Raw genomic sequence first — 27,192 nt, forward strand, 5'->3', positions numbered from 1 at the left:
TATAAACTGTTCAGTTGATTTAGTTACTTTTAACAACAATTTAAAGTTTAAATTATCATAATCATCTCAATCATCATCAAACATCATCATCTTGATGCTTCTTCTTGTACTGATTGTTGTTTATTATTGTTGTTGTTACAAGATCTGGTTGCCCTTTAGCTTTGGAGCATCTTCCGTTTTCATCTAACTTTATTTCTCTATCATCATCTTAGCCTCATCATTATCATCTTTCTATTGCAATTTTATGATGCTAAACGGACATTGCTAACCGGAAACAGAGGGAACTCTTTAACTTTTACAATGATGATGATGGGGATGAGGATGATGATAGGGATGCTTGATATGTATAACTGTCCTTGTGGAAATTTAACTTTGAAAAGGATGAAGAAGATGATGATACAGAATTGGAAGATTGTGTTTAGTGAGAAAGAGGAGGAAAAGGAAGGAGAAATAGAGAGAGAGAGAAAGAGAGAGAGGGAGGGAGGGGAAGGTGAGACAGATGATGTTAAGGCGATGTTATAATATCTCAAGTGATGGATGGTTGTGTCCATTGGTCGAGTAGTTTAATAAATGAGTTTTTACTAGCCTTAAAATATTACGTATCCATTTAATATATATGTATGTTTGTTCAGTATTTTCATGATAATCATGATGATGGGTGATACATACATTCAGGGTGAGTATGAGAATCAGTGAAAGGCGAGTGGGTGGATAAGGGGAGTGTAAGAAAAAAAATAGGAGACTAACATTTTTGGGTTGATATTATTGTTAAATGTTATTATCATTATTACCCTTGCCTTGATTTTCATTTTCATCATCATTACTATTATCATCATCTTGTTGTTCATTATAATCATTATTAATCTTGCTCAATGAATCTCATATTATCATGAGTATCTTGTTCCTGTGTAACTATCCTAATAATCATCTACATCATCTCAATCTCAATCTTTATCAAATTAACACCCAGAGTCCGTTTATTTCAATGTAAATGAATAGAAAAAATTTTCATGATAAACAGAGCGAGAGGAAAACAATGAGATGATGATGATGATGATGAAAATGATGAAATTCCTTCGGAAATTATATGTTACCATGAAAGATGAGGATGAAAAAAGCTAAATTCTGGTAAAATAATCATGTTAACTTCAAGTTTTAATTTAATTCACTCTTTCAGGTTATTACACCTCTTTGGGTGTTTTTTTCCAATTACAATTACAATTAACTTTTTCTAATTAACATCGGTCTGATTTTTTTTTCTTCTTCTTTCTGATCTTTACATGTTTCTCATCATCCGCATCATCATCATGATAAATATCTGACATTTACTCTGGCAACTGATGTTATCTATCAACTATCATCTTGGAAACAATTAACTAATACTTTTTGTCTTATGCTTAATTTGGATTAATTAATTAACTGATTACAGTTTTATGCAAGATGTAACCAATTCAACTCCATCAATTTGTGATTCATCAATCGGTTTTAAAGATCAGAAACTGGTCTGGGGACAGAGTGTCCATCTTTCCTGTACCGGACGATATCAAGATATTGAACCGTTAATTAGTGAAACTGGTCCGATTAAATGGTTTCACTCTCGAAATGAAAGGTCAACACCTTTTGAGGTTATTCCTCGACGGGATAAGTTTATTGTTACAAATGATAATGGACTGGTTATCCTTGGAGTGACCGATCGGGAATCAGGTCGATATGAATGTAAATTAGGCTCAAATACGCTAAGTCGTCATAATATAACTGTTGATGCAAGTAAGTTATTCGTGTGGTTAATTTTGATTACTGACCACTTGACATATATATTATCATGGTCAAGCAGTTTTACTAATTGTTTTTCTTTTACCTGTTTTAATCAACAGAAACTTGTACAGCCATGAATGAAGCTGAATATCGTAAAGTATATGCTGATTGGTGCCATGAGTTTGAAAGGTACAAAAGCGCAATGAAATCTTGGCAAACTAAACAAAAATGCGCTCAAAGAGTGAAAAGTTGCCGCGATAAATGTGATGCAGCGGATTTCCAATTAACTGGACCATAGGAAACAATTAACTTAATCATCAGTCCCACCAAATGATTAACTATCAACAACAAATGCAACTCGATGCAAAAACTTTGAAATATCATGAGACACACAATCTTTTTTTATATTATTATTATTATCCAAGAAATATCAACACGATTGATATTGTAAATTAACTAATTTCCCATCCCATTGATCAGAATTCTGAATGTAAATTATTGTAAACAATTTAATTGATCACAAATTGTATAAATTTAAATTTTTTTTCCTTGTAAATATTATCACAATTGAGAATTGTCAATTAATGTGACAAAGAAACGAAGAGATTTAAAAATCAACTGTAACAATTAATTACAAAACTAATTCATTTCTTTGTTTTTTTTTCTATGCAAAAACAAATCAACAATTTGCAATAAAAAAAAAACGTAAAAACAATTAACTAATTACCTTGAATCTCTCTCTCTAATCAATAACAACAATCAAACAATTAATTATTTACCAGAATGAAAAACATAAACAAAGAAGAAAAAAGTCAAAAGGTTAAATAAAGTCTAGTTGATTAACTAATTACCAAAAGAAAAGATAAAAACAAATCAATTCTAATCTCAGGTAAACAATTAAATTTAATTCCAACGAAGAAGCAAAAACAATTAGAAAACAAATAATTACTGATAATATACAAGAGAATTTCCTTCCTTATGTAAATACAATTTCCAATCATTAAAATCAACTAATTATCGAACAATCAACCAGTAATTAGTCATATTAACCAAGAAAAGAAAAGAAAATGAGTTAATTGTTATGATTGAAAAGTTTTCGAAAAAAAAATCGACGTTTTAGTGACTTTTCCCTTCGATAGATGGCGACACCTAATGTACCGTTTTCGAAGAAAAGAAAAGAGAAAATTTTTTCTCTCTTCTCTTTAAAGGAAAAAGATGTTTAAAGTGAGCGGGTCACCGAAGTCCCGAAAATCCAGAACCTTGGTAACGGTTTTTTCTACTTTCACTTTTTTTGTGTCTCACTTTCAGCCTTTTAATTGTGATTCTAATTAATTTTATGTTTTGTTTTCTCTTGTTACCTTTTTGATTTTTGTTCCTTAATTTGTTACAATTAAATGTAATCCAACTAAACCATTGGTACCCGAAGATTGGTTTGTTTATGTTACCAATCTCTCTCTAGTTTTTTGTTTCTCTCTCTCTCTGTCTAATTAGTAAATTAATTTTGTTCTTTTCTCTTTCAAAGTCTATTCTCTTTCTTTCCTCTCTTCCTTTTTAACATTATATATACAATCTTTCTTTCTTTCTTCTCTTTCTTTCTGTCCCTCTTTCCAATTTTTTCTTCTTTCTTCTCTTCTACTAACATACATTTTATACACTACATATTATATATATTTAGGTATACTATTGTTAACTGTATTGTTTGGTGTTGATATATTACAAGGTATATCTGGTCTTTTGTTGGTGTTAGTTTTGTGTATCTAATGATGATGAATGATGATTTACTTTCTAATGAAGGAGGAGGTGTAATTGGTGTTGTTAATGAGTTCCCTTCATCGTCCGAGTTGATACCTTCTGCTGTTAATTCAAGTACTACGACTATTAATACCAATTTAACCAATACCGCTGAGGAAATGAATGGTAAATCGGACGACGATATGGTTGAGGAAAATTCTGACGATCGTGAAGGTTGTCGTTCATTAATTTGTGATTCTAATGGTATCATTGTTGCCGAGATGGTTTATCGATGTATGATCTGTGCAAATGTGGTTGAATCAATTGCTGAGGCTCAAAAACATTATCGTGTTAAACATATCGGTGAAGAAATTATTGAACCATCACCTTTATCCTCATCTTCGTCTACCACTGCTGCTGGTTACACTTATTCTCATTCACCCTCAGCCAAATTTAACAATAGTAACACCAACAACAACAACAACACCAACAACAATAGTTATCATAATTCTGGAATTAATAATAATAACCTGGTTAACCATTCAATTCACAATAGTAATTCAATTAACAGTTATAATCATGGTTATAACAATTCATCAAACACATCATCCCTTGGTTTTACCGGTTCAGTAGCATCTACACCGTTGAAATCATCTTCATTATCTTCACCACCTAATAAGGATTCTGGTTCAAAGGTATCCAATTCATTAGCCTTAATGATGAACGGTGATGGAAATCAATCGGATGAGGCTGAAGATTATTCTTTTACTTCTCAAGAGATGCCTTTTCTATTTAATCACCATAACAACAATTACGATTATACCCCTAGTTTTATTAGTAATTTTGATGATTTCGATCCAACCCAATTTCTATCTCAAACCTTCACAACTGAACCTACCTCTAAAAAGTCAAAGACTGAATGTAAGTGGTCTCATTTTGGTTCACTTTCTTTTTAGGTTTTTCCTTCCTTTTCACTTTCTCTTTCTTTCTTTTTTTTACTTTCGCTCAAATTATCCTTCACTTTCTTTTACTGCTACTTTTAGGCCTACGAACCTAAATTTTCCTCCTTTCTCTCTATTACTCTTTTATACTCCTTGACAATTTAAAGCAATTAGACGATTGTAGCAAGTAAAAAAAAAGAAAAAGATAGAGAAAAGTAACCTTATATTCTGTATTTACTTACCGTTACATTTTTCCTCTCTTTTTCTCTTTCTTTTCCCACTTTCTCTTTCTTATCCTCTTTCTTTCTCTCTCTCACTCTACTTATACAGCTACTAATGGAACCAGCTCGTCCAGAGGGGGTTATGTTACCTGTGCCGTTTGTAATATAACCAAATTTTATGCCAGTGTCCAGCGTAGATATGGACAGTTTACTTGTATGGGTTGTGCCAAATTTTTTGGTCGTTTCCTCATGAAACCAAGACGCTATTATTGTCCTAATCTGGGTAATTACTGTTCTCCTTCATTTTCCTTTTTGGTTACTCTCCGTTTCCTTTTTCTCTCTCATTCTCTCTATATTCCATACTTTTCTTACTTAACCTCATATTCTTAATGTATCATATGCACTATCTTATCATATTAATATCCCAATTTACTGATTGTGCGAGTAATATTCCAATCATCTTCTCATCATGTCGATGAATTGTTTTTCCTATTACAATTTCTCTAACAATTTGACCGATCTTTTGTTTTTCTATATTAGATTCTTATTAGAAATTGATATCATTTTAAATTCTCTCTGTATACCATATGTTCACTATTATCCAATTATCTAAATTTATACATGTTTGATGAAGATCAATGAGATTGTTATATTCCTTATTTTAATTTTCTCCTTGTTTCTCTCCCTTGTTTCTATTTAAGGTACTTGTCCATTGGCCCAATCTCCTAGATGTAAAGCATGTCTCTTGCAGGCTTGCATTCGGACTTATGTTATAGATGACAAAAGAATGAAGATAGTAAACGCTAATAGGCCATTAAAACGCATGGGTCCTGGAGGCGGTTCATTACCTTCTGATTCTATTGAATCACCTCCTTCTCCTGTGGCTCCAACAACAGGAACTGTAACATTGAGAAACTCAAAAGAAACGATTAAAAAGGAGTCATCACTATTGGCAAGTTCAAATGTAACCGATACTCCAGAAGGAAGGAGTAAATCAACCTCACTTAGTAAAGACGATAAATTAAATTCACCCAATAAAAGAGGAAATAACAGTGTAAACAATAGTTGTAATACAATTAGTCGCAATTCACCTGGTAAAAGTTCAGTTGAATCAACTGCAAGTTCATCAACTCCAACCTCAACCCCAAAGAAAACCAATACAACTAATGGGACCAACCCAGGACGTAAATCGGCCGGATGTAGAGCATGTAGCGGCTGTTTAGCTGAAGATTGTGGTAACTGTCACTACTGTCGGGATAAGCCTAAATTTGGTGGTGCAAATACCCTTAAGAAAAAGTGTATTGCTAAACGATGTTTAATGCAAGGATATAAAATTAAGCCCAGTGATAATTTGAAGAAAATTAAGATAACCCGAAAATGAAAGCGGATTAGCCTAAGCTGAGAAATTAAATTTTTCCATCTTTATGCCTACTTCCTCTCTCTCTCTCTCTCTCTCTCTCACACACACTTTCTTTTCCTCACTTACTCTCTCTTCCTCTCTTCTTCTCTTCTCCTTCTCAAGTTATCATGAATAACCTAATGGTCGTCGTCGTTGTCGTCGTTAATCATCATCCAATACACGCCCAATACCAGCACCATCAACAATTATTACAAAGACACACCAAAAAAAAGCACCAAAATGTAAACACTAAAATCAACAATTGATTCAGCAATTATCATATCGCCAAATCAAATCTGAGTCAAAAACGAACATGGAAAACTATCTAATCGATATGGAAACTGACAAAATCGAAAGATACAAATATATATATACAACATATACCACAGATTTATAAATGTATATTTAACCTCTTGGTACACAAACTAAACAAGACCAGAGACACTTAACCTCTGGCCTTATATACCCGATAAGCATAAAAACTAAACTGCGTCAAGTCAAGTCTCGAAGTCAAGTCACATAAACACACACACACACATACACACATACAAAAACCCGTCAACCGAAAGTCAAAATGAAGCCAACAAGTCATCATGGGTTCAAAACGCGATTGCAAACGGATTACACACTTTATTTTTTTTCTTCTCGTCAAAAAATGGTCTTTAATCAACACAACAATTTAACGTTCAACATGAAACACCAAAATCTAGATGTAAATTAATTGTGAAGCCAAAATTATCCAACAACAAAGAAACCTAAATATGAGTGTTATTATATATACAAAATATATTATGGAAACAAAATTCAACAATTATATTTAAATATCTAAACAACTTATCTACACACAAACGACACATTAACCACACAATCAGTTGAGGATAATATGAGAATATATATTTATATATATTTACAATTAGTGACAATTAAATATTTAATTGTGTGTGTAAATCTAGTTGGTGTGTGTACGATAGGTGGTTTAAATTAATTGCATTGCTTTGCATGATTTAATCTTGTCATAAACAGAGAGAGTCAACTTGGTTAATTGTTATTAACCAATTTTGATTTTTCTCATTTCTTTTTCTGTTTTTTTTTTGATTTTCCGAACAATTAAAAACGCAATCAACACACACACACACATACTGATATAATTAAATGCTACTAAATCAGTGGCATTTAATTTACCTATTGTACATGTAATTAATATCTATACATATAAATTATAATCAAAATTAGTTAATATAAATTGTGTAACAATTTTGGACAATTAACTGATGATTAAGAAACTTATATAAATTTATTGTTTTGTTACCGATGCAAAATTTAATCTTAAACATCAGAACAATTAACGATTTAAATTGTAATACCTTTGTAAACCCTTAATTGTAACCTTTTTCTTTTCTTCGTAACTATTACGATTAGTTAATTGTTTCTATGTTTCTTTTTCTTTCTCTTTAATTGTAATCATTTTTCATTACCATCTCTCGGCTATAAATCCACTTGTGAATAACTAAGTGACCCCAACGTCCAGTCAAAGGAAGAAAAGGAAACACTGATTAATTGTCACGGCCTAAAATCTAGTTTTCACAATCACAATTAACTTAATTAGTTGAATTTGTTAAAAGAAAAGTTTCTTTCTATTTCCTTTTCCCATTCTTACCTCTTTTTTGTTTCCTATTTACCTTGAGTTTGAGGTCATCTTTTCCTTTTCCGTTATGTTGATCATCTCATATTAAATCCGATTAATTTTGCTTTTTTAATCGCTTACAATTAGTTAATTAGTTGCGCGTTTTCAACTCTCTCATGGTAATTTAATTATCGAGTCAATTTAATTTGGATAACCGTTTTGATCTAAAACTTTTCTACTTTAAATCCAATCTATGTTCACCTTGATCGGTTCAACTAACATTAATTACGATTTGTGATCAAATCAATTAAGTCGCAAATGAATTCTAATTGACATAATCAACAATTAAAATTACAATTCTCTTTCCGAATGATTATTAATAAAGCAAAGTATAAAATCAGTGAGTATTTAGATTTTCATCTTCGATTGACAATCAAAACCTTTAATCAAAATCTTCATCGTTAATCAAATCAATTCAATTGTCTTTGATTGTTAATTGTGACTAATTAAATTCTTGTCGAAGTAGATTAATGGTTACAATTAGTTTCCATTGGTAGGAAAATAAAACTTTTCTTTCAAGTCTTTTAAGTAGTCATTGTAATTGATCATTCGTTCAATTTGATTAACGAAATTAGTCAACTGGCTAATTGTTGGTCAACAATTAGGTGACTCATTAATTTAGGTCGGAAAAATTTTCTTTTTTAGTTTTTTTTCTATTCACTAGATGGCGCTGACGTTTTGTTTTCTTTTTTTTGTTGCGAATTTTTTTCTTTCAGTGAAAATCATGTTCGAATATGTTCATCCTGAGCTATTGTGCCTCAAGCACCAATTTCAATTCTTCACAATTTATTAGCAATCAGAGAAAATATTAGAAAGTGTTCATTGTTGTGTCTTCTTCATGTCAATTTCATTTCTTTCTTCTCACCCAATTCCATGATAACTCCGTCAGAATTTTCCTACATTATTCATCAACTCGGTGGTAATAACAGTTTCTAGAGAAAAATTAAAATGCGAAAAACATTAAAGGTAAAAGTTTCCATTACGACAGTTGAACATCCACACCAACACATAATCAAGATGATGATTTATCCTTAATCATTAACCTTCACTAGATTAAGTTTTTTAATCTCAATACAAAGAAACGAAATGATTTCATCATTAATTCAGTTTCACTTTTAAAGTGAACATTAGATTATCACTGTGATTAAGAATTGATTAAATCCTAGATGATTATTAGTATAATTGTGATTGATTAATTATTAACTTGATTCTATTATTTCATTTGTGGTTCTGTTGGTTCATTGGTTTTCTCAATTTTCATGAGCAGCATCTTAATCATCAATATCCTAGCAAATTGTCATCAATTTATCATCACAATCAACAACAACAACCTCGTCATCTTCATTGATTTCATCCGTGAATCCATCTTACATTGAGTTTCGTGATAGATCTCGTTTCTGGATACAGCGGATTCTTGTTCCATTGGTTATGATCATCGGTGTGATTGGAAATTCAATGACAATAGTTATCATGACTTGAGAAGACATGAGAAGCTCAACAAATTGTTATCTCGCTGCCTTAGCATCAACCGACGTGATGTATCTTATATTTTTCTTAAACATTATCCTGATGCAGATCATTCAAACTTTTATTACTATTGGGTTTTCTACCCATTCAGTTTAATGATTGTTGATGGTTGTTCCAACATATCAATCTGGTTAACGGTGACATTTACCTTTGAAAGGTTCATCGTTGTTACTCATCCGATTCGTGGTAAATTTGAGTTCAGTGGATAATTCAACACGAATCGATGTTCTTTATTCCGATTTTGGTAAAAATAAAATGTACAAAACAGTTTATTATTGGACAACGTCAGTGCTGTTCACTTTCTTTCCATTAACATTATTGACCTTTTTCAATGCTTTTCTCATCAGATCAGTTCAACTATCACGAAGAGCGCGCGCTGATATGACCCAGTCAAAGATCACAACTGCCTATTCAACAGTCGCCAAAACTGATCCTGATCCAAGTCCAAGGTTAGGTCGTAATGGTGTTACATCAACAGGCGGTGGTGGTGGGACATCAGGGAGCAAGATTGACCATTCAACTGAGACTAAAATAACGATAATGTTAATCTCAGTTGTGGTGCTTTTTTTGTGTTGCCAATCCCCAACAGCGATCATGTTGATCTATTCATCTGTTCGAGAATTCAAGAGAAACACCAATGAATATCATATGCATATCGCTCTGAACAATATTTTCAACTTTTTAGTGGCCTTTAACGCCGCAGGAAACTTTGTCCTTTATTCACTGCTCAGTCAAAAGTATCGACGCACATTCGTTCAGCTTTTCTGTCCCTGTATCAAGGGTCGACTTTCTCGATTACAATCTTACCAACAAACACTTTATCCTTCAAATGCAACAACAATTGGGTATTCAACCTCATCAGATAAAAGGTTCAATGAATTTCTATCAGTATCAAGTGACTCAAACTCTCGAGGATCAGCATCACCTCGAGTTGGATTACCTGGAAGTGGCTTTGATTTCGGTCGGCCAAACAGTAATTATTAATACAATCTTGACAACACACCGACAACAACAACTCCGGTTAATCATAACAACAATACATTGACAGTCAACAACAACTCTTTCAACAGTATTAACAATGTAATAAACGTTAACGATATTGAAATTAAATCGATTAAATTTCATCAAACTTGATTGGATAACAATTAAAATTTAATCTTAAACATCAGAACAATTAACGATTTAAATTTTAATACCTTTGTAAACCCTTAATTGTAACCTTTTTCTTTTCTTCGTAACTATTACGATTAGTTAATTGTTTCTATGTTTCTTTTTCTTTCTCTTTAATTGTAATCATTTTTCATTACCATCTCTCGGCTATAAATCCACTTGTGAATAACTAAGTGACCCCAACGTCCAGTCAAAGGAAGAAAAGGAAACACTGATTAATTGTCACGGCCTAAAATCTAGTTTTCACAATCACAATTAACTTAATTAGTTGAATTAAGAAATTTATTTGTTAAAAGAAAAGTTTCTTTCTATTTCTATTTCCTTTTCCCATTCTTACCTCTTTTTTGTTTCCTATTTACCTTGAGTTTGAGGTCATCTTTTCCTTTTCCGTTATGTTGATCATCTCATATTAAATCCGATTAATTTTGCTTTTTTAATCGCTTACAATTAGTTAATTAGTTGCGCGTTTTCAACTCTCTCATGGTAATTTAATTATCGAGTCAATTTAATTTGGATAACCGTTTTGATCTAAAACTTTTAAATGGTCATTATAATTGATCATTCGTTCAATTTGATTAACGAAATTAGTCAACTGGCTAATTGTTGGTCAACAATTAGGTGACTCATTGATTTAGGTCGGAAAAATTTTCTTTTGTTAGTTTTTTCTATTCACTAGATGGCGCTGATGTTTTGTTTTCTTTTTTCGGTTTTGAATTTTTTTCTTTCTCTTCAATTGAAATCACATTTTCTTAGTTGTTTTGATTATTTTTATCTATTATCTTTTAATTGTTACGATTAAAATGCTTGGCGGTGATGAAATTGTTCTTAATGAAGGTGAAGCCAGTGAGTTTCAAGAAATTCAACCAGATGATGACGACGGAGACGGTGAGTTAATATAAAGTGTTGATCTTTCCGCCAACAGGATAGATTTTCAATGTTTGAGTTGACGTTCAATTTTAATTGTTTCTTTGTTCATTTTTTATCTTTCGATTTGATTTATAGAAAATGTTGTTAAACTTAAGGAAAAGGTGAAACGTAAAAAGGGTCGTGGTTTTGGTCCAGGTAAGACGGAGCATTTAGTTCATTTTCTTCCTTTGAATCGCTTTAGAATTAGCTTTTTTACCGACCCTAATGATTATCTTTTCTTTAGATGGAACTGCCCGAGAAGCGATTAAGGAATATGAAGCCATGGAATCAGGGGACAACGACGAACAAGGGCCACAAAGATGTAAGAATTGCTCATTAGAAGAAGATTAATTAGTTGAGAGAAGAAAAATTATTTGGAAATTAAAAAATTGACTCGTTCTCTTTTCGCTCTTTTTAGCTGTTGAAGGTTGGATTCTTTTTGTCACTGGAGTTCATGAAGAAGCTCAAGAGGAGGATGTTCATGATAAATTCCGAGACTATGGAGAAATTAAAAATCTACACTTAAATCTTGACCGACGAACTGGTTTTCTCAAAGGTTATGCTTTGGTTGAATTTGAATCGTACAAATCAGCCAGTAGTGCATTAGAAAATCTCAATGGGTCGAAAATTCTTGGACAAACTGTTTCCGTCGATTGGGCTTTCATTAAAGGTCCACTTAACAAGAACAGGGGAAGAAGATCCCGACATTAAGAATGGCTAATATACCAAAAGTATCATTGAAACATTTCCGAACTGTTCATCTTTTCATCATATTTCCACCGCGTTGGTTTATCATCAAGTTCTCATGATAACAATCACCGAACTTTTTTTTCTTCATCTTCTTCAAAGAGATTAATTGAATTGAATCTTATTCTCTTTGTCATTTTCTTTTGTAAATCAACAAACACAGAACATGTTACCATGCGATAGAATAAAATTTCTTCAAATGGTATTTATGTAATTCTAATTAGAAATTATCACCAGAATCTTCGGTTACATTTAATCATATCTCTAACAGGTTAATATCTTATCATCAATGGAGGGATTCAATTACGTTTCCTTTGCTCCGGTGAAGTGTTTTTCCAATGGTTGCCAACATTTGAAGTAATTCTGATCCAATTCGGGTGCTGCTTGTGCCCATTGAGTGACCGCTAAACTCAAGGATGATTCAAACATGAAAGCCTAGAAATGGAAAACAATCACTTAATTACTAACTTGCAATTCGGATGAGAGTTAATCACACTTACCATGGTTCCATCGGCAATTCTTACTGGTTTCAGGTCACCTTTGGACGCTTTCTCGAAACAATCGTGATCAGGACCATGAGGGGTCATCATGCTATGGAGACTAGCCCCACCCGGACGGAATCCATCCTCTTTGGCCTCGTAACTGCCCTTAATTAGTCCCATGAATTCACTCATACAGTTACGGTGGTAATACGGAGGTCGAAAGGTTTTATCAGCGACACCCCAACGAGGAGGAAATATGACAAAATCAGCGATGGCAACACCGGGTTGAGTTGATGGGCATGTTAACACCGTGAAAATTGAAGGGTCCTTTTAATTAGCCAATTAATTGTGTTAGAATTTTTAGTTTGACAGTTTTGATTAGAAATCTTTTTGTATAAACTTACCGGATGATCAAATGAAACCGTGTTGATTACCGTGAACAGAGTTAAATCATATTTAGATGGATGATAATTACCTCTCCAAGCGACAACATCAAACGGTGAATGATCTTGAGTCGTTTCAAAAAGTGACCCTTGAAATTTATTGATCACTTTGTACCCGATTGAATCGATATCCTGATAATGAGCGCTTGGTATTAGGAAATCACGAGCGTTTGCCAAACCATTAGCACCAATCGGACCCAATGGAGGAAGAGAAAAGTGACCATTAAACACTTCGAGAATGTACCCTCGGGCCGATGAAGTAACATCGACCTTAAATTTAATGCCCATCGGAATCAAGCAAATCTCCAACGGAGCAACAACCATTTTACCAAATTCGCTGGTGATGTAAAGTGTTTCTCGCTCGGGAACAATTAAAAAATCACCGTCTGAATTGTAGAAACATTTATCTCCCATTGGACGATCACATCCATAGATGTAAATTGCTAAACCTGATCGGCACTTCGGGTCACCCGCTCCTGAAAGGGTGTTAATCCCTTGGATGAAATCAACACCCTTACCATCGGGTACATTGAATGGTGACCATCTTAGTTGATTTGGATTCGCCTGGCATGATGACCAATCATTGGAAATTCCAGTTTCTTGAACTCGACGGAAAGGACGATGGACAACCGAAGGTCGAATACGATAAAGCCAACTGAACAATTAACAAGAAGACTTAATCAACAATTCTATCATCAAGTGATTAACAACAATTTACCTTCGTCGGTTGTGTTCACGAGACACAGTGAATGCAGTTCCACTTAATTGTTCACCGTATAAACCATAATTACATTTTTGTGGATTATTCTTGGAAATTGATTAGTTGGAGTTAATTACTTCACTTGATTGGAAAATTAACTAATTACTTACTTGACCGTAGGGTAAAGCCTCAGGGCATCTTGGATCTTCAGATGAAAGTTCATTACCTAAACCTGAAAGATACTTTTACCACAATGGGAACAATTAACAAATCACTAATTTAATTAGTCAATTAATTTGATTACAAACTCACCTTTAAACCTTCAAAATCCTTTAAATTCATGACAATTGACAATTTAAGGTTAATCTTAAACTAACCACTAATTGGAAACTGTTTTTTCAACAATAACAATTTGATTTAATCAAGAGACACTTTATTAAGATAATCAGTTGATTACTTGATTAGATTAGATAAATTTGATTCTTAAGTGAATTAAGATTAACTATCATTTGATGACAATGTTATTAATTAATAGAAAATTATTATTGAGATAAAGTTAATTGTTTCGCAAACGATTTCATTATCATAACATTTACATTGGAAAAACAATTGACGCGATTAAGTTAATTAGTGTTTTCTTTTGACTTTGATTAGAGTTAATTATTGGGTAAGTAAATCTAATTATCGGACGATTAAATGTATTGCATTTTAAACTTTTGAGATAATCATATGAATCTTTTCAAAACAATTACAATTGAAAAGCAGGATAAGAGTTACAATTAGAATTGATTGTTACAATATAATTCAAACTTTTTGATCTTTTTTTTTGTTTCTCTGATTTTTTTAGCATTTTTTTTGTTATGTTGATTATGTTGATAGTTAATTATATATTGTACACATTTACAATTAAAGAAAATTAAAAGAAATGAAATTGGCCCCTCCAAATACAATTGTCTTTTTGATTAGCACAATCAAAAGCCAGAACAGAAATTAACATTACTTAATTGTTATAATATATAAATCTTTCAACTGGTGTGTGAGTTTTTTTTTGTTGATTTTCATGTTGCTTATTGATTTAACTCCAATGTATTATAATTGAAAAGGTTGAAATCAAAAGAATGATTAATTAGTGATGAAGATAATTAAATATGTATTATTTATATAAATGTTGAAAAGGAAATTAATACCAGGGCTGATTATTAATCTAACTAGAATCCCAATCATATAACATGTCATCATCATCATCGTCTTTAACTTTTGATCCGGTTGGATTATCGGTTAATTTAGTGTCCAGTTTTTTCATTGCTTCGGTCACTATATCGTCCATCATTTCCGTTTTTACCCATTCTTCTGATCCATCTGATTGTTTGGTTGAATCGGATGCTGGTGAAACTCCGCCACTGGTTAATTTGTTTCCTTCAACACCTCCAATTAATTGATTACCTTCAGTCAAAGTATCAATTGAACTTGTCATGATTGTTGAACCAATCAATGAACTAGTATTGGTGCTAGTGGTTGTCGTTGAGGTTGTGGTGGTGATGTTGGATGTTGTCAAGGTTTTAATTTCCAAATCATTAACTGGACTTGATTTTTTCAATTCCAAATTGGTGTTACTGTTATTCCTGCTTGGTACTGATCCTGGTGGTTTAATTGTTTCCTTGATTGTGGTTGATACCGATTCTTTTTCACCAATTTCCTTCTCGATTCTTTCCTTTTCTGCTTTAATCTCTTCAGCCTTTTCTTGTCTTTCCTGTTCCTCGGCTTTGGCAGCCAATCGCTGGAATTCAATTTGTTTCAACTGGTGAACTTTATAAAAATAACGATGCCAAAATTCATCAGGAGTAATTGAGTGTGGAACCAGTTTCTCATAGAAACCCTTTACTACTCCATCTTCACTGGAAAGTAGTTGATCAATTTTATAATCATAGTCAATCAGGTTAAAAGAGATCAACCAATTCTCATAATCTTCGGGTGGACCTTCAGGTTCATGACAATAGGTTTGTGGATCAGATTGAATGGTTTTCATGAGAAGATCCCATCGACCTCTTTCAATGGAGACAATTTTGTTTCCTTTAACAAAACAAATATCATCATCATCCTCATATTCATGGGGAATCATAACATCAACAATACTAGAAAATATGGACTTTGCTTTGTTACTCAAATAGTTAATTAAATCGGCTTCTTTTTGATTGGTGTTACTTTTGTGTACTGGCGATGGAATCAACTCTTTACTTTCACTGGTTGTCTCTGGATCAGCCTCAGGCTCATCCTTTTCCTCTGGATTATCTGTCTCATCTTTAGGATTATTAAGCGATGATATGGTTTCACCAATGTAAGAGGTTGTTGTGTTAATTGCTGCACTTGTATTCAGTTGAACTGTATCTTTAAATTCAGTTAGATCTCTTTTCATAAACTCCAATGTTTTGGAAGACTAGAAATGGTAAAAAAAAAGAAAAGAAGAAAATTATTATTATCCAATACAATAGATTGTCAATCAAAAGGGAGAGTTAATCATCTATTTATCTTCAATTAACTACGGAAATCACTTGAGGTGAAATAATTGTTTGTCTTATTACCACAACGTTGAAGTATTAGATTGATGGAAAATGATAAACACTATTAATTGTTGACACACTGATTAGTTTAAACAGCAGTTGAGTATAAATGACAAACATAATCAGATGAACTAAAAACAAATTTAAATTTCCCTTTCACTTAAATTTCCTTTTTTTAAATTGCTGATTAAAAAGTAAAAGGAAAAGCCTTTTGGTAATTTTCTATTCTAAATAACAGATAACTTGATAAATTGCTTTTCTACAAAAATAAACAACCCATTCTAATGGAAGCTAGTAAAAAGTTTAATTGCTGGAAAATTGTAAAAATAACAAATTCACTACACGTTTAATCACAATGAAGATTGGCTAATAGTTCCTGGTAATAGTCACTAAAGTTACCTGAAAATATCAATGATAAAAATTTACCTTTTGTTTGGCAACATTTACAATATTAGAAAACCAAGAACCAGAAGATGATGAAGTTGGTTTATCTTCAGATGCTGATGATGTTGATGTTGATTGTATCTCAGTTTCCGACTTTTGGGTCTCGTCTTCCTTTACCCTGTAAGATGAATTGAGAGAGAAAGAGAGAAGAAAATTATAAGTAAATTATTAGAATAGAAAAAATAATTCTGCTGAACAAAAGATATCAAAATGGTTCAGATGACAAACCAAAACAAAATGGAGGAAAAGGAACATGGAAAACCCTTCATAGTATAAAAAATACATAAGCTAAAGAGGAGAAAAGTGTCAATATCAATTAACCTAATTGTAGATTAACTGGTGCAAGTTAAGAAATGACTCTGATCACTCGAGAATATAATAAATAGAAATAAATAATATCAACAGTAATAAGTAAATGGAAAGAAACATAAAAAAAGAAACAACAACAAAGAGAAAAGAAGAGAAAAAATTAATGATAATAAGATTAATCTACTTACTGAGTAGTTAACGATGTTTCTGCCATTGGTTGTGTATTATTGATTACGAACAAAGGTAAGCATAATGTGGATAATTAAAGTAATCGATGTGTACAATTAAATTTAATAGAGATTAACAATTTAAAAGAGAAAATGGTTCACAATTAAAAGGAATCAATTTCTTGACCAAAACAAAAGAAAAAAGAAAATCTGATCAGCTGTTTATTAGAATTCCAGGTGGCGCTTAGCTTGAATTTCTATAGAAATTCAGTCAACATTTTTTAATCGAAATTAACTAATTACCTTTTCTAATTCAATTTAATTGATCTCATTTTCTTTGTAATTAGTCAATTGATCTAGTCAAGTTCGAGTTTTTCTCTCTTATCTCGATTTGTTACAAATTCTTTTCTTCAATCGTTGGTTTTAAACTCGCAAAAGTGATTAGCTGATCATCACCTTGAGTTGTTTGAATTTTTTGCTGTTGATTAATTGAACTTAATTTTGATTCTTTTACCTGATTTAATCAGTTAATCATCGATTTCTAGTTTTTTTTTCATGTTGATAAGGTGACAATTCTCGGAAATTTGTGCGAAAACGATAAATCAAAAACAAGATGATTTTCTGCCTTTGTTATTGATTAGCCAAGGACATCAAGTTCACTTTTCTCTAACTTAATTGTTTCACTAATTGTTGAGATTCTTGGTTTGAAACATTTTATCTCATTCCACCCTCAATGTCGGAATACTTTCTGTTAATTGTCGCCTATTTACTATAATTGCTAATTATTTATGAATTTGATTGTGAAGAGACAAAAGATGAAGATGAAACAATTCAAATTTTCTGTAAGTCAACAATCAAAGTTTGATCCGATTAAATTAATTGTAGTCAAAAAAAACAAACAAATGTGCCAAAACTAATCACGCCAATGAAATTGGATTCAAATTAGTTTATCATCTGTTGACAATATCAAACAATTAACCAAGATTACACTTGACTTGATTAATATCTCAAAGATTATTACTATCAACCAAATTAGTAAATATCGTTGTTATTTAATTGTTGTAACTGTTTCATGTGTCGTTGATTAAATCATCAATTCACATAAATAATTGATCAGTTTACCCGATTGAAGAAACAGATTATCAAATACAATTATCGCATTTGATTTAATTAAGACAATTAACTTTGTTGAATTTGCATGAAAATTGTTTTATTGTTTTAATGTTAAGGTTATTAAATCAATTGTTTTGATCAAATATTAACTAAATCAATCTAATATCCTCCTTTCATCTAATTTCTAATTGGTGTTAATTATGAATTTTCAATTATTCTTACAATTAGTAGTTAACTAACAATTTCAAGGTTCATCTAGAAATCGGGAAAATCCTGATTGATTGGAAACAAAGTTTTATCCATACACGATTGAGAAACTTAATTAATATAATTACAATCAAATGGGGAGTCCAAGTTACCCAAAGTGTTATTTTGATTGTAAATCATGAGGCCAATAACTATTAGAATGATTAACTTATAAAGAGATTGTATTTTCCGCAATCAAAGCTCAGGCTATTCAAATTTAACTGTCAAAGTAATTAAGATACTTTCTCACTTGTTATTATGCTTATGCAAGTTGATTGGATGCTAAGTAAGTAATTAATTATCAATACAAATGATGAAAAGCAATCAGGCTGAACCAAGAAAGAAATTGAGAAAAAAATTTGAAAACAATCAGTTGATTGTATTAAATAGTCAACTTGATCTCAACTCGATCTACTAGTTATCAACGTTGAAAGGCCTCGAGCTATTTTATTTAATTTTCTTCGTATTTGATTTGCTTTTAATTGCCATAGATTTTAATGAGATGCATGATTAACTTTGATTTCTATGTTTGGATGATTTTGTTACGAGTAAAATAATCAACAATTACATGGACATTGGGAATTGACAAGATTAACGGATCGTGATTATCTTAAATTGTTGTCTTCGAGTTTAATTGTGCCCTTCAAGTTTTCATCTTTACCAAAGTCTTTGTTTAATAGTTAAATATCTCTGTGATTAAGAATCAAAAATACGAGAAATTGTCAAATGAGTTGATTTTCATCTAATTTCAATTGTGATTAAATTTTCATATTTTTTCGGTGATTGTACATTTCCTTTGGTTAATCAGTTGAAAATGGTTGAAAATATCATTGATAATCCATCAAAAGTGGCAGCAATCAAAAGTATTATAATAATCATGGTAAAGTTTCACTCTCAGTCAAAGCTGATTGTTTGAAACTTGAGTTAAATTCATTTGGTGAAACTCATCAAGTGTTCAAAGGTTTAAAATTAAATGTTCCAAGTGGCACAATATTTGGTCTAATTGGTCCGTCCGGGTGCGGCAAGACGACCTTTTTTCGGACAATCTTGGGTCGATACAAAGTTCTATCAGGAAATCTTCAAGTTCTTGGCGTCAATCTTAGTGCTAAATGCACTAAATTTGCACAACTCGGTTCGCAAATCGGTTATATGCCTCAGGATATTGCCTTAGATCAAGATCTTACCGTTACAGAGACGCTTTACTTTTATGGTTGTCTCAATAATCTTACATCAAATGTTATATCAGATCGATCGAATCAACTGATGAATATTTTAGGATTCGATAATTTCTCACGAAAAGTTTGTCAGCTCTCGATTGGACAACAACGAAGACTCTCACTGGCTTGTGCTTTACTTCATCGACCCAAATTGGCCCTTCTAGATGAGCCCACTGTTGGTTCAGACCCGATGTTGGTCAAGAGAATCTGGGACTATCTAAAAAGTGCAACAAGTCGAGGAGAAATGACCATCATCGTGTCGACTCATTACCTTGAAGAAGTTCGCAGAGCAGATCACTTTGCCTTCCTTTCTCAAGGGTACGTTTTATTTGCAGATAATCCTACTGATTTCATCAAGAACTCAGGATCATCGACCCTCGAAGAAGCGATATCATCAATGTATAAAATTAAGATGGACGAATCATCTGATCAGCCAACAGTCTCACTAAACACTCAGCCCGATACTCAATCTGAGCCATCAAGTGAAATCTTTCAACAATCAACAGTTAAACTAAATCAGAATCAAAACTTTTTCCATCTTTATGTTTGGCTTCTGTGGCGATATAAACATCGTTGGATGAAACATATGATTTACCGATTAATCGGAGTGGGTTTAGTTCATGCAATGATAATCACTTTTTGCGGTTTACTTTATGGTCACTTTCCCAAAGATTTGTCCATCGGTTTAATCAACTGGGACAACAGTTCGTCATCTCTACAATATATCGATTTGTTGAATGAAAATCCCAATAACTGGTCGTTTCCGCTTTACTCTGATGAAAGAGTAGCTCATCGCGATGTCGAATCAGGCCGATTACAAGGTTATCTATCGATTGGTTCAACATTCACTCTTAATTTGGACCAACTGATGAAATTGGGTTTGAGTGAAAATATCGATGATTCCTTACTGACCAAAGGTTTCATAACTTTAACTCAGGATACAGTTAATCGTTTGAAAGCTGATTCAGTTGAATTGACGGTTTACATTTATCTCAATCGTTTGTTTAAACAATTAACACAATATCATGAGATCGGTGATTCAGTTAACAAAACTTACCTCTCGAAACTTCAATACGTTACAATTGAACCTTTATTCAAGGATAATGATAGATTGAAAGATTTAGCACCAACCAACATAATTTTAATCAAATTTTTCTTTCAACTCATTGAAACGATAACTGTTGGTATGATAATCATTTGGGTTACTCGTGAGTTTCATGAGCCTACTGTTGAGAGACTCTCAGCCTCTGGTGTGACCCGACTTCATCTGACCTGTGCTCTAATCACAATTACTGTTTTACTTTTATCACCAATCATAATTATGTCTTGTGCAATCTTAACAATGACTACAGGATTTCCTGTCCATGGGGCTTGGGTTTTTGTGGTGTTGGTCAGTCCAGCGATTGTGATAGCAGGATGTGCTAAAGCGATCTGGATTGGATCAATAATCCCATCAACGATATTTGCTATCCTAGTGACAACTTCTTATGGATTTATTGGTATTTTTACAGGATCCATTTTCTGGCCTCTCGAAGGTTTACCTTATTTCATGGTTCCACTGAGAAACATTTATCCATATACAGAGTCCGGCTTATCAGCCGTTCGAGCTATGATCTATGGTGATAGTCTATGGTCACCACAAGTCTATGGAGGACTTTTTTATGCTTGGACTCAAGCGATTGTTGCATTTTGTTCAATATTTCTATGGTTTTATATTGTTGATTAAACTCGTCCTATTAAATATTATCACCTTTGTTCAGATGATGATGTTGATGTTGATTGTATCTCAGTTTCCGACTTTTGGATCTCCTCTTCCTTTACCCTGTAAGATGAATTGAGAGAGAGAGAAGAAAATTATAAGTAAATTATTAGAATAGAAAAAAAAACTCTACTGAACAAAAGATATCAAAATGGTTCAGATGACAAACCAAAACAAAATGGAGGAAAAGGAACATGGAAAACCCTTCATAGTATAAAAATACATAAGCTAAAGAGGAGAAAAGTGTCAATATCAATTAACCTAATTGTAGATTAGCTGGTAGAAGTTAAGAAATGACTCTGATCACTCGAGAATATAATAAATAGAAATAAATAATATCAACAGTAATAAGTAAATGGAAAGAAACATAAAAAAAGAAACAACAACAAAGAGAAAAGAAGAGAAAAAAATTAATGATAATAAGATTAATCTACTTACTGAGTAGTTAACGATGTTTCTGCCATTGGTTGTGTATTATTGATTACGAACAAAGGTAAGCATAATGTGGATAATTAAAGTAATCGATGTGTACAATTAAATTTAATAGAGATAAACAATTTAAAAGAGAAAATGGTTCACAATTAAAAGGAATCAATTTCTTGACCAAAACAAAAGAAAAAAGAAAATTTGATCAGCTGTTTATTAGAATTCCAGGTGGCGCTTAGCTTGAATTTCTATAGAAAATCAGTCAAAATTTTCTAGTCGAAATTAACTAATTACCTTTTCTAATTAGATTTAATTGATCTCATTTTCTTTGTAATTAGTCAATTGATCTAGTCAAGTTCGAGTTTTTCTCTCTTATCTCGATTTGTTACAAATTCTTTTCTTCAATCGTTGGTTTTAAACTCACAAAAGGGATTAGTTGATCATCACCTTGAGTTGTTTGAATTTTTGTTGTTGATTAGTTGAACTTAATTTTGATTCTTTTACCTGATTTAATCAGTTAATCATCGATTTATAGTTTTTTTTCTTGCTGATAAGGTGAAAATTCTTGGAAAGCTGTGCGAAAACGTTATCAAAAAAAAGATGATTTTCTACCTTTGTTATTGATTAGCCAAGGACATCAAGTTCACTTTTCTCCACTTCTTCAACCAAATTGTTCACAATCAACTTTAATTCCTCTGGTATCTTCACCATAACAAGTTACAAATCACAAAGATAGTGAGGTAACTATTTTAATTCCCTCTTCTTATCCCTTTCATCATCTTCCATCCTCTCTCATCATCATCATATAATTAGAAGTCATTTGTGAAGAGCAAATCAGTTTTTCTGTGATTCTCGATCAAGTGTCTCTTTCTCTGTGTTAATTTCTCCATTTTAATCAACTTCATTTTTTAATTGTTCTTTTCTATTTTCCAATAGTCAATCAAAATGGATGATGATCATTTGGAAGACCCTGAATTTTTGGAGATTATAAATATCGACACTCAACCATATCAAGATCAAAAGCCTGGTACTAGTGGACTTCGTAAACCAACCCGATTTTTTGTCGAGAAAGTTAATTACTCTTATAATTTTATCCATTCTATCGTTAGTTGCATCGAGGGTAGAGACTTGATTATCGTCGGTGGTGATGGTCGGTGTCATACACCTTATTGTGCTCTTGCAATCGCAAGAATCTGTGCTGGTCACGGATTCAAAAAGATCATCGCTGGACAAAATGCCATTTTATCAACACCCGCTGTCTCCAATTTAATTAGGAAATACAAAGCTAACGGTGGATTCATTTTAACTGCTAGTCACAATCCCGGTGGAATCGACGCTGATTTCGGTATCAAATACAATGTTTCCAACGGTGGACCAGCACCCGAAGGTTAGTTTCCAATACTAATCGTTTTTGCTTCGAGAATATTTTTGATTGACTAGCTAATCAACCTAATTGTTCACAGTTAAAACTACTGTCAACGTTTATATAACCTTGAAAGTCAATTTCTATCTTATCTTCTAGTGATAATTTAAGCTCTTTAACTAGAATTGATTAGTTATCAAATTGTTTACCCTAATTATTTTATTCTTTTAGTAATTAACTTTGGTTTTTTTTTCTTTCTCTTTCATCTTTAGCATTCACTGATAAAGTGTTCAGCTTAACTAAGACCATTGATAAATTCAGAATTTGTCCTGCATTGTCACCCGAATGGGAGCAAATTGGAACCACCGAATTCAAAACAGAGGCTGGTTTGGTTACCGTCGAGGTTATTGATTCGGTTAATGATTACTTGGAATTGATGAAAAGTATTTTCGATTTTCCCAAGATTAAAACTCTTCTTGACAAACCAAATTTCAAGATTCGAATCGATTCGCTTAACGGGGTCATGGGTCCATATTCAAGACGAATCTTTGTCGATGAGCTTGGATGTTCATCTGATTCGGTTGTTAATGATATTCCTTTGATTGATTTCGGAGGAAAACATCCTGATCCTAATTTAACTTATGCCTCGGAACTTGTTGATGCCATGAAAACGGGAGATTATTCATTCGGTGCAGCATTTGATGGTGATGGTGATCGAAACATGATCCTTGGTGCTAAAGGATTTTTCGTCTGCCCCTCAGATTCATTAGCTGTCATCGGCGCTAATCTAAATTCTATCCCTTATTTTGTCAAATCGGGAGTTAAAGGATTCGCCCGTTCAATGCCAACCGCTGGTGCGATTGATATTGTCGCTTCCAAAGCTGGTCTACCCTGTTACGAAACACCAACCGGGTGGAAATTTTTTGGTAACCTTATGGATGCTGGACTTTGTTCACTTTGTGGTGAGGAAAGTTTCGGAACGGGCTCAGATCATATTCGTGAAAAAGATGGATGTTGGGCTGTACTTGCATGGTTGTCAATTCTTGCCGAGAAAAACCAATCGGTCGAAGAGGTTGTCACCGAACACTGGAAAACTTATGGTCGAAATTTTTTCACTCGATATGATTACGAAAATTGTGACGCTAAAAAGTGTAACGAAATGATGAGTCGACTTGAAGAGTTGATTGCTGATAAATCACTGATCGGACAATCATATGGTACTTATAAAATTAAACTCGCTGATAATTTTGAATACAAAGATCCCGTTGATGGTAGTATCACCTCGAATCAAGGAATACGGATTATCTTTGATGATGGATCACGAATTATCGTCCGTCTTTCGGGTACTGGTGTTCAAGGAGCAACAGTTCGTGTTTACGTTGATTGTTACATTGATGATGCAACTAAATTAACTGAAAATGCAGCGGTTGTCTTACAACCATTAATTTCAATCGCTCTTGAACTATTTGATATCGAGAAATATACTGGACGAACAGCACCAACAGTAATTACTTAATCATCTAAATTAATATATATATCACTATAAATGATTTGAATCAGTTCTTGTTTTAACAACTTTCAAAACTAATCAACTTGCCATCACTTAATTATAAATTTGTCGTAACAATTGTATTAACATCTCAATGTTTTAGAAAATAAATAATTTAAATCTTAAATACGTTTCATTGCTCAATTTATTTAATCACTCACATTACATTTTTCTGAATGAAGATAATGAATCATAATCATTTAAAAAGTCTAACTGAACCGAGGGAATCGATTCTCTGAATGCAAGGAATCATATTGATCAAGAGTTTCGTGATCAAGTTTGAGTGGTTTTTTGAGTTCGTTTACATTGAGTTATCGTCCACCTTGTCGAGCCATATCGCCGAGAACCTTCAAGAGGGTTTGAGCGAAAGCAGCGGGATCGTCAAGTTCGTTGAGAAGTTGGAGTGGGTTAGCAGCTCGAACACCACGAGATGGGTAAGCTAATAGAAAAGAAAGTCGAGTTAATAAAAATTGTTGAAAAAAACGAAAAAGAAAAAAACTAATGAGATGATGGATTAATTACCCATTCCAAGTTCCTGTTTATATGCTTCTTGAACCTTTTTGTTAAAATCGTCGGAATAATCTGAAAATAACACCATCCAATTAATCAGAGAATTTGATATTGAATCAATGAATTAAAATTGAATTGAAAGTTTTATGAAATTTACTCACAATCTATTTTTTGAATTTCTTCCGGTGACATTTTCATAAGGTCATCGAAGAAGCTTCGTTTAACCAACTTAGATTCAGCAGATCGGACACCACGAGATGGGTAAGCTATTAATAATAGAAAAGAAAAGAAAATCGAGTTGATAATAATCGTTGATAAAGAAAAACACCACATAGATTATTCGTTATTTACCCATTCCAAGTTCTTGTTTATATGCTTCTTGAACCTTCTTGTTGAAATCGTCGGAAAAATCTGAAAATAACACCATCCAATTAATCAAAGAAAAGGACCAAAAAAGTAGTAATAAGAATAAATTGTAACCGAATCAACTTACAATCTATTTTTTGAATATCTTCCATCGACATTTTCATCAAGTCATCGAAGTAGTTTCGTTTGACCAAAGAAGATGCAGAAGCAACTGATTACATAGAGATCCAAAAAAGGGACAATTAGATTAACATTAGTAATTAATAGAATGGCAAACAATTAACTTACCTCCTAAGAAGCAAATAGCGAGAACAATTGAGAAACGCATCTTGTTAATCGTCCAATTGATTGATAAATTCAAGTGAATCTCCGCATCAAAATAATTCCCTTTAAATAGTCATAATAATCGTTCGTATTGCGTCGTCAATACGTTGGTCGTTTCCGACGAATTGAGACCAGATGATGATTATTATTGTTCGAAGTTGATTGATTGTCGTGTTGACATTAATTTCCAAAAGAAATCATTTCAATCAAAAGAAAATGTATCAATGACACAAGATTAGATCGAACACCTTTACAGAGATAATTAATGATAATTAAAATCATTCGACAATTAACAAAGATGATCGACGTGATGTACTTATTAAAAGAAACAATAGCGATCAACGTGATGAAGAAATTGAGTTTCTTTCATCAATTGTCTAATTGTTGCCAACGAATTGCATTTTGTAGCTAAGAATCATATTAATAAAACTAATCATTAAAACTATAATCAATTAAAATCAAATTGTTCCAAAGAAAATCTCAAGAGTTTAATCAGGATCAGTGCTAAGTGTGAATATAAATTAGACTCTAATTTTGATCTGCTATGAATTCAGTGATTGCTTTCTGATAAGTTAACCACTAGAAAACTTTATGTTCACACTGATACATGAAAAAACCATTCGACATTCAGAATCTATATGGATGATCAGAATCAGAACTTTCTCAGCAAATGATCGCATAGAGGAAATAGAAGACCATACAATTTATAATTAGTTTCTGTTTAGAAATTAGTCAACAAGGAGAAATAGTAAATATAAATTCCAATGGATTTTGAAACAACAAAAGTTCCTATGAAAAATGAACATCTTTGTATTAACCATTTCATGAGAATGATATTTTTCCTGAGCCGATTATGGATATGTCTGAACAATGTGAATGTATTGTCTGCTAATGTCAGTCAAATTTAATGAAACATTAGATTCAACTGAGTTTAATGAAGATCACCATGAAACTATAACTCCATCACAAGAAATACCTGAAAATCTCTTGCAATAATCTGATTCTAATTACATTAACACACAAGATGAAGACTGAAAATCCAGCGTATCATTGACTTTCCATTGCTTCTAGTAAACTTAAATTCCAATAACTTAGCCTGTGAATTTAAGATCAAGTCGATACCGAAACCATGATA

General features: G+C 32.4%; 9 protein-coding genes across 12 annotated transcripts in view; 6 read left to right on the plus strand and 3 right to left on the minus strand.

The window, feature by feature from the left end:
* The window catches only part of LOC128385954 (semaphorin-2A-like), a 121,770-nt gene extending 119,493 nt beyond the window's left edge, over window positions 1-2,277 (plus strand). For all 3 annotated transcript variants that reach the window (XM_053344895.1, XM_053344894.1, XM_053344896.1), the window contains 2 exons: window positions 1,430-1,767; window positions 1,875-2,277. In XM_053344895.1, coding sequence (XP_053200870.1) covers window positions 1,430-1,767; window positions 1,875-2,053 — 517 coding nt within the window. In that variant the 3' untranslated portion in view covers window positions 2,054-2,277. The remainder of the gene's footprint in view (window positions 1-1,429; window positions 1,768-1,874) is intronic.
* A 692-nt stretch (window positions 2,278-2,969) lies between these two features.
* On the plus strand, window positions 2,970-7,804 carry LOC128385956 (uncharacterized protein DDB_G0288805-like). Its single transcript, XM_053344898.1, has 3 exons — window positions 2,970-4,407; window positions 4,758-4,931; window positions 5,350-7,804. Exons 1-3 carry the CDS (start codon window positions 3,516-3,518, stop codon window positions 6,027-6,029), a joined length of 1,746 nt encoding a protein of 581 aa, XP_053200873.1. The 5' UTR covers window positions 2,970-3,515; the 3' UTR covers window positions 6,030-7,804.
* Window positions 7,805-9,036: 1,232 nt separating this feature from the next.
* LOC128385962 (FMRFamide receptor-like) lies at window positions 9,037-10,865 on the plus strand (the record flags this gene model as incomplete). The annotated part of the gene is given in 3 exon segments (XM_053344906.1): window positions 9,037-9,274; window positions 9,277-9,457; window positions 9,459-10,865. Coding segments are annotated over 3 exon segments (1,203 nt in total), but the record flags the coding sequence as incomplete, so codon positions are not given.
* A 280-nt stretch (window positions 10,866-11,145) lies between these two features.
* LOC128385963 (RNA-binding protein 8A-like) lies at window positions 11,146-12,286 on the plus strand. The gene is made up of 4 exons (XM_053344907.1): window positions 11,146-11,313; window positions 11,431-11,490; window positions 11,579-11,656; window positions 11,753-12,286. The coding sequence occupies exons 1-4, from the start codon at window positions 11,229-11,231 to the stop codon at window positions 12,043-12,045; spliced, it is 516 nt and encodes a 171-aa protein (XP_053200882.1). The 5' UTR covers window positions 11,146-11,228; the 3' UTR covers window positions 12,046-12,286.
* On the minus strand, window positions 12,267-14,168 carry LOC128385960 (homogentisate 1,2-dioxygenase-like). The gene is made up of 6 exons (XM_053344902.1): window positions 14,019-14,168; window positions 13,877-13,948; window positions 13,725-13,813; window positions 12,968-13,661; window positions 12,582-12,890; window positions 12,267-12,516 (listed from the first exon to the last, which is right to left on the minus strand). The coding sequence occupies exons 1-6, from the start codon at window positions 14,046-14,048 to the stop codon at window positions 12,385-12,387; spliced, it is 1,326 nt and encodes a 441-aa protein (XP_053200877.1). The 5' UTR covers window positions 14,049-14,168; the 3' UTR covers window positions 12,267-12,384.
* A 219-nt stretch (window positions 14,169-14,387) lies between these two features.
* On the minus strand, window positions 14,388-17,389 carry LOC128385958 (BSD domain-containing protein 1-like). Of its 2 annotated transcripts, none has more exons than XM_053344901.1 (3): window positions 17,206-17,389; window positions 16,691-16,826; window positions 14,388-16,140 (listed from the first exon to the last, which is right to left on the minus strand). In XM_053344901.1, exons 1-3 carry the CDS (start codon window positions 17,229-17,231, stop codon window positions 14,911-14,913), a joined length of 1,392 nt encoding a protein of 463 aa, XP_053200876.1. In that variant the 5' UTR covers window positions 17,232-17,389; the 3' UTR covers window positions 14,388-14,910. The 2 variants fall into 2 exon arrangements, with proteins under 2 accessions (XP_053200876.1, XP_053200875.1); XM_053344900.1 differs by lacking the exon at window positions 17,206-17,389 and adding an exon at window positions 16,937-17,093.
* A 1,412-nt stretch (window positions 17,390-18,801) lies between these two features.
* Window positions 18,802-21,506, plus strand: LOC128386200 (ABC transporter G family member 23-like). Its single transcript, XM_053345197.1, has 2 exons — window positions 18,802-18,833; window positions 19,392-21,506. The coding sequence occupies exons 1-2, from the start codon at window positions 18,802-18,804 to the stop codon at window positions 21,484-21,486; spliced, it is 2,127 nt and encodes a 708-aa protein (XP_053201172.1). The 3' UTR covers window positions 21,487-21,506.
* A 935-nt stretch (window positions 21,507-22,441) lies between these two features.
* LOC128385957 (phosphoglucomutase-1-like) lies at window positions 22,442-24,984 on the plus strand. The gene is made up of 3 exons (XM_053344899.1): window positions 22,442-22,685; window positions 22,882-23,332; window positions 23,581-24,984. The coding sequence occupies exons 2-3, from the start codon at window positions 22,891-22,893 to the stop codon at window positions 24,822-24,824; spliced, it is 1,686 nt and encodes a 561-aa protein (XP_053200874.1). The 5' UTR covers window positions 22,442-22,685; window positions 22,882-22,890; the 3' UTR covers window positions 24,825-24,984.
* LOC128385964 (uncharacterized) lies at window positions 24,985-26,179 on the minus strand. The gene is made up of 6 exons (XM_053344908.1): window positions 26,022-26,179; window positions 25,861-25,944; window positions 25,719-25,778; window positions 25,529-25,633; window positions 25,380-25,439; window positions 24,985-25,296 (listed from the first exon to the last, which is right to left on the minus strand). Exons 1-6 carry the CDS (start codon window positions 26,059-26,061, stop codon window positions 25,169-25,171), a joined length of 477 nt encoding a protein of 158 aa, XP_053200883.1. The 5' UTR covers window positions 26,062-26,179; the 3' UTR covers window positions 24,985-25,168.
* Between the last annotated feature and the right edge of the window lie 1,013 nt (window positions 26,180-27,192).

Source organism: Panonychus citri, unplaced genomic scaffold (genome assembly GCF_014898815.1).
Source record: "Panonychus citri isolate SS breed McGregor unplaced genomic scaffold, ASM1489881v1 Contig00063, whole genome shotgun sequence".
NCBI classification, from domain to species: Eukaryota; Metazoa; Arthropoda; class Arachnida; order Trombidiformes; family Tetranychidae; genus Panonychus; species Panonychus citri.

Excerpts from the sequence above, each read along its gene's own strand:
- LOC128385960 (XM_053344902.1), bottom strand. The coding sequence starts at position 14,048 with ATGAATTTAAAGGATTTTGAAGGTTTAAAG. Across the intron at positions 12,891-12,967 it reads CGGTTTCATTTGATCATCCG|GACCCTTCAATTTTCACGGT; the intron begins GTAAGTTTATAC and ends GCTAATTAAAAG. Across the intron at positions 12,517-12,581 it reads GAATTGCCGATGGAACCATG|GCTTTCATGTTTGAATCATC; the intron begins GTAAGTGTGATT and ends TTCCATTTCTAG.
- LOC128385957 (XM_053344899.1), top strand. The coding sequence starts at position 22,891 with ATGGATGATGATCATTTGGAAGACCCTGAATTTTTGGAGATTATAAAT. Across the intron at positions 23,333-23,580 it reads CGGTGGACCAGCACCCGAAG|CATTCACTGATAAAGTGTTC; the intron begins GTTAGTTTCCAA and ends TTTCATCTTTAG.
- LOC128385964 (XM_053344908.1), bottom strand. The coding sequence starts at position 26,061 with ATGCGTTTCTCAATTGTTCTCGCTATTTGCTTCTTAGGAG. Across the intron at positions 25,779-25,860 it reads AGATATTCAAAAAATAGATT|ATTTTTCCGACGATTTCAAC; the intron begins GTAAGTTGATTC and ends TGTTATTTTCAG. Across the intron at positions 25,634-25,718 it reads TAAACAAGAACTTGGAATGG|CTTACCCATCTCGTGGTGTC; the intron begins GTAAATAACGAA and ends TATTATTAATAG.
- LOC128385963 (XM_053344907.1), top strand. The coding sequence starts at position 11,229 with ATGCTTGGCGGTGATGAAATTGTTCTTAATGAAGGTGAAGCCAGTGAG. Across the intron at positions 11,491-11,578 it reads GGGTCGTGGTTTTGGTCCAG|ATGGAACTGCCCGAGAAGCG; the intron begins GTAAGACGGAGC and ends TCTTTTCTTTAG. Across the intron at positions 11,657-11,752 it reads CGAACAAGGGCCACAAAGAT|CTGTTGAAGGTTGGATTCTT; the intron begins GTAAGAATTGCT and ends CGCTCTTTTTAG.
- LOC128385956 (XM_053344898.1), top strand. The coding sequence starts at position 3,516 with ATGATGATGAATGATGATTTACTTTCTAATGAAGGAGGAGGTGTAATT. Across the intron at positions 4,408-4,757 it reads TAAAAAGTCAAAGACTGAAT|CTACTAATGGAACCAGCTCG; the intron begins GTAAGTGGTCTC and ends CTACTTATACAG. Across the intron at positions 4,932-5,349 it reads CTATTATTGTCCTAATCTGG|GTACTTGTCCATTGGCCCAA; the intron begins GTAATTACTGTT and ends TTTCTATTTAAG.
- LOC128385958 (XM_053344900.1), bottom strand. The coding sequence starts at position 16,977 with ATGAAGGGTTTTCCATGTTCCTTTTCCTCCATTTTGTTTTG. Across the intron at positions 16,827-16,936 it reads TTTTCCTCCATTTTGTTTTG|GGTAAAGGAAGACGAGACCC; the intron begins GTTTGTCATCTG and ends TTCATCTTACAG. Across the intron at positions 16,141-16,690 it reads TAAATGTTGCCAAACAAAAG|TCTTCCAAAACATTGGAGTT; the intron begins GTAAATTTTTAT and ends TACCATTTCTAG.
- LOC128386200 (XM_053345197.1), top strand. The coding sequence starts at position 18,802 with ATGCTTATGCAAGTTGATTGGATGCTAAGTAA. Across the intron at positions 18,834-19,391 it reads GTTGATTGGATGCTAAGTAA|TGGCAGCAATCAAAAGTATT; the intron begins GTAATTAATTAT and ends ATCCATCAAAAG.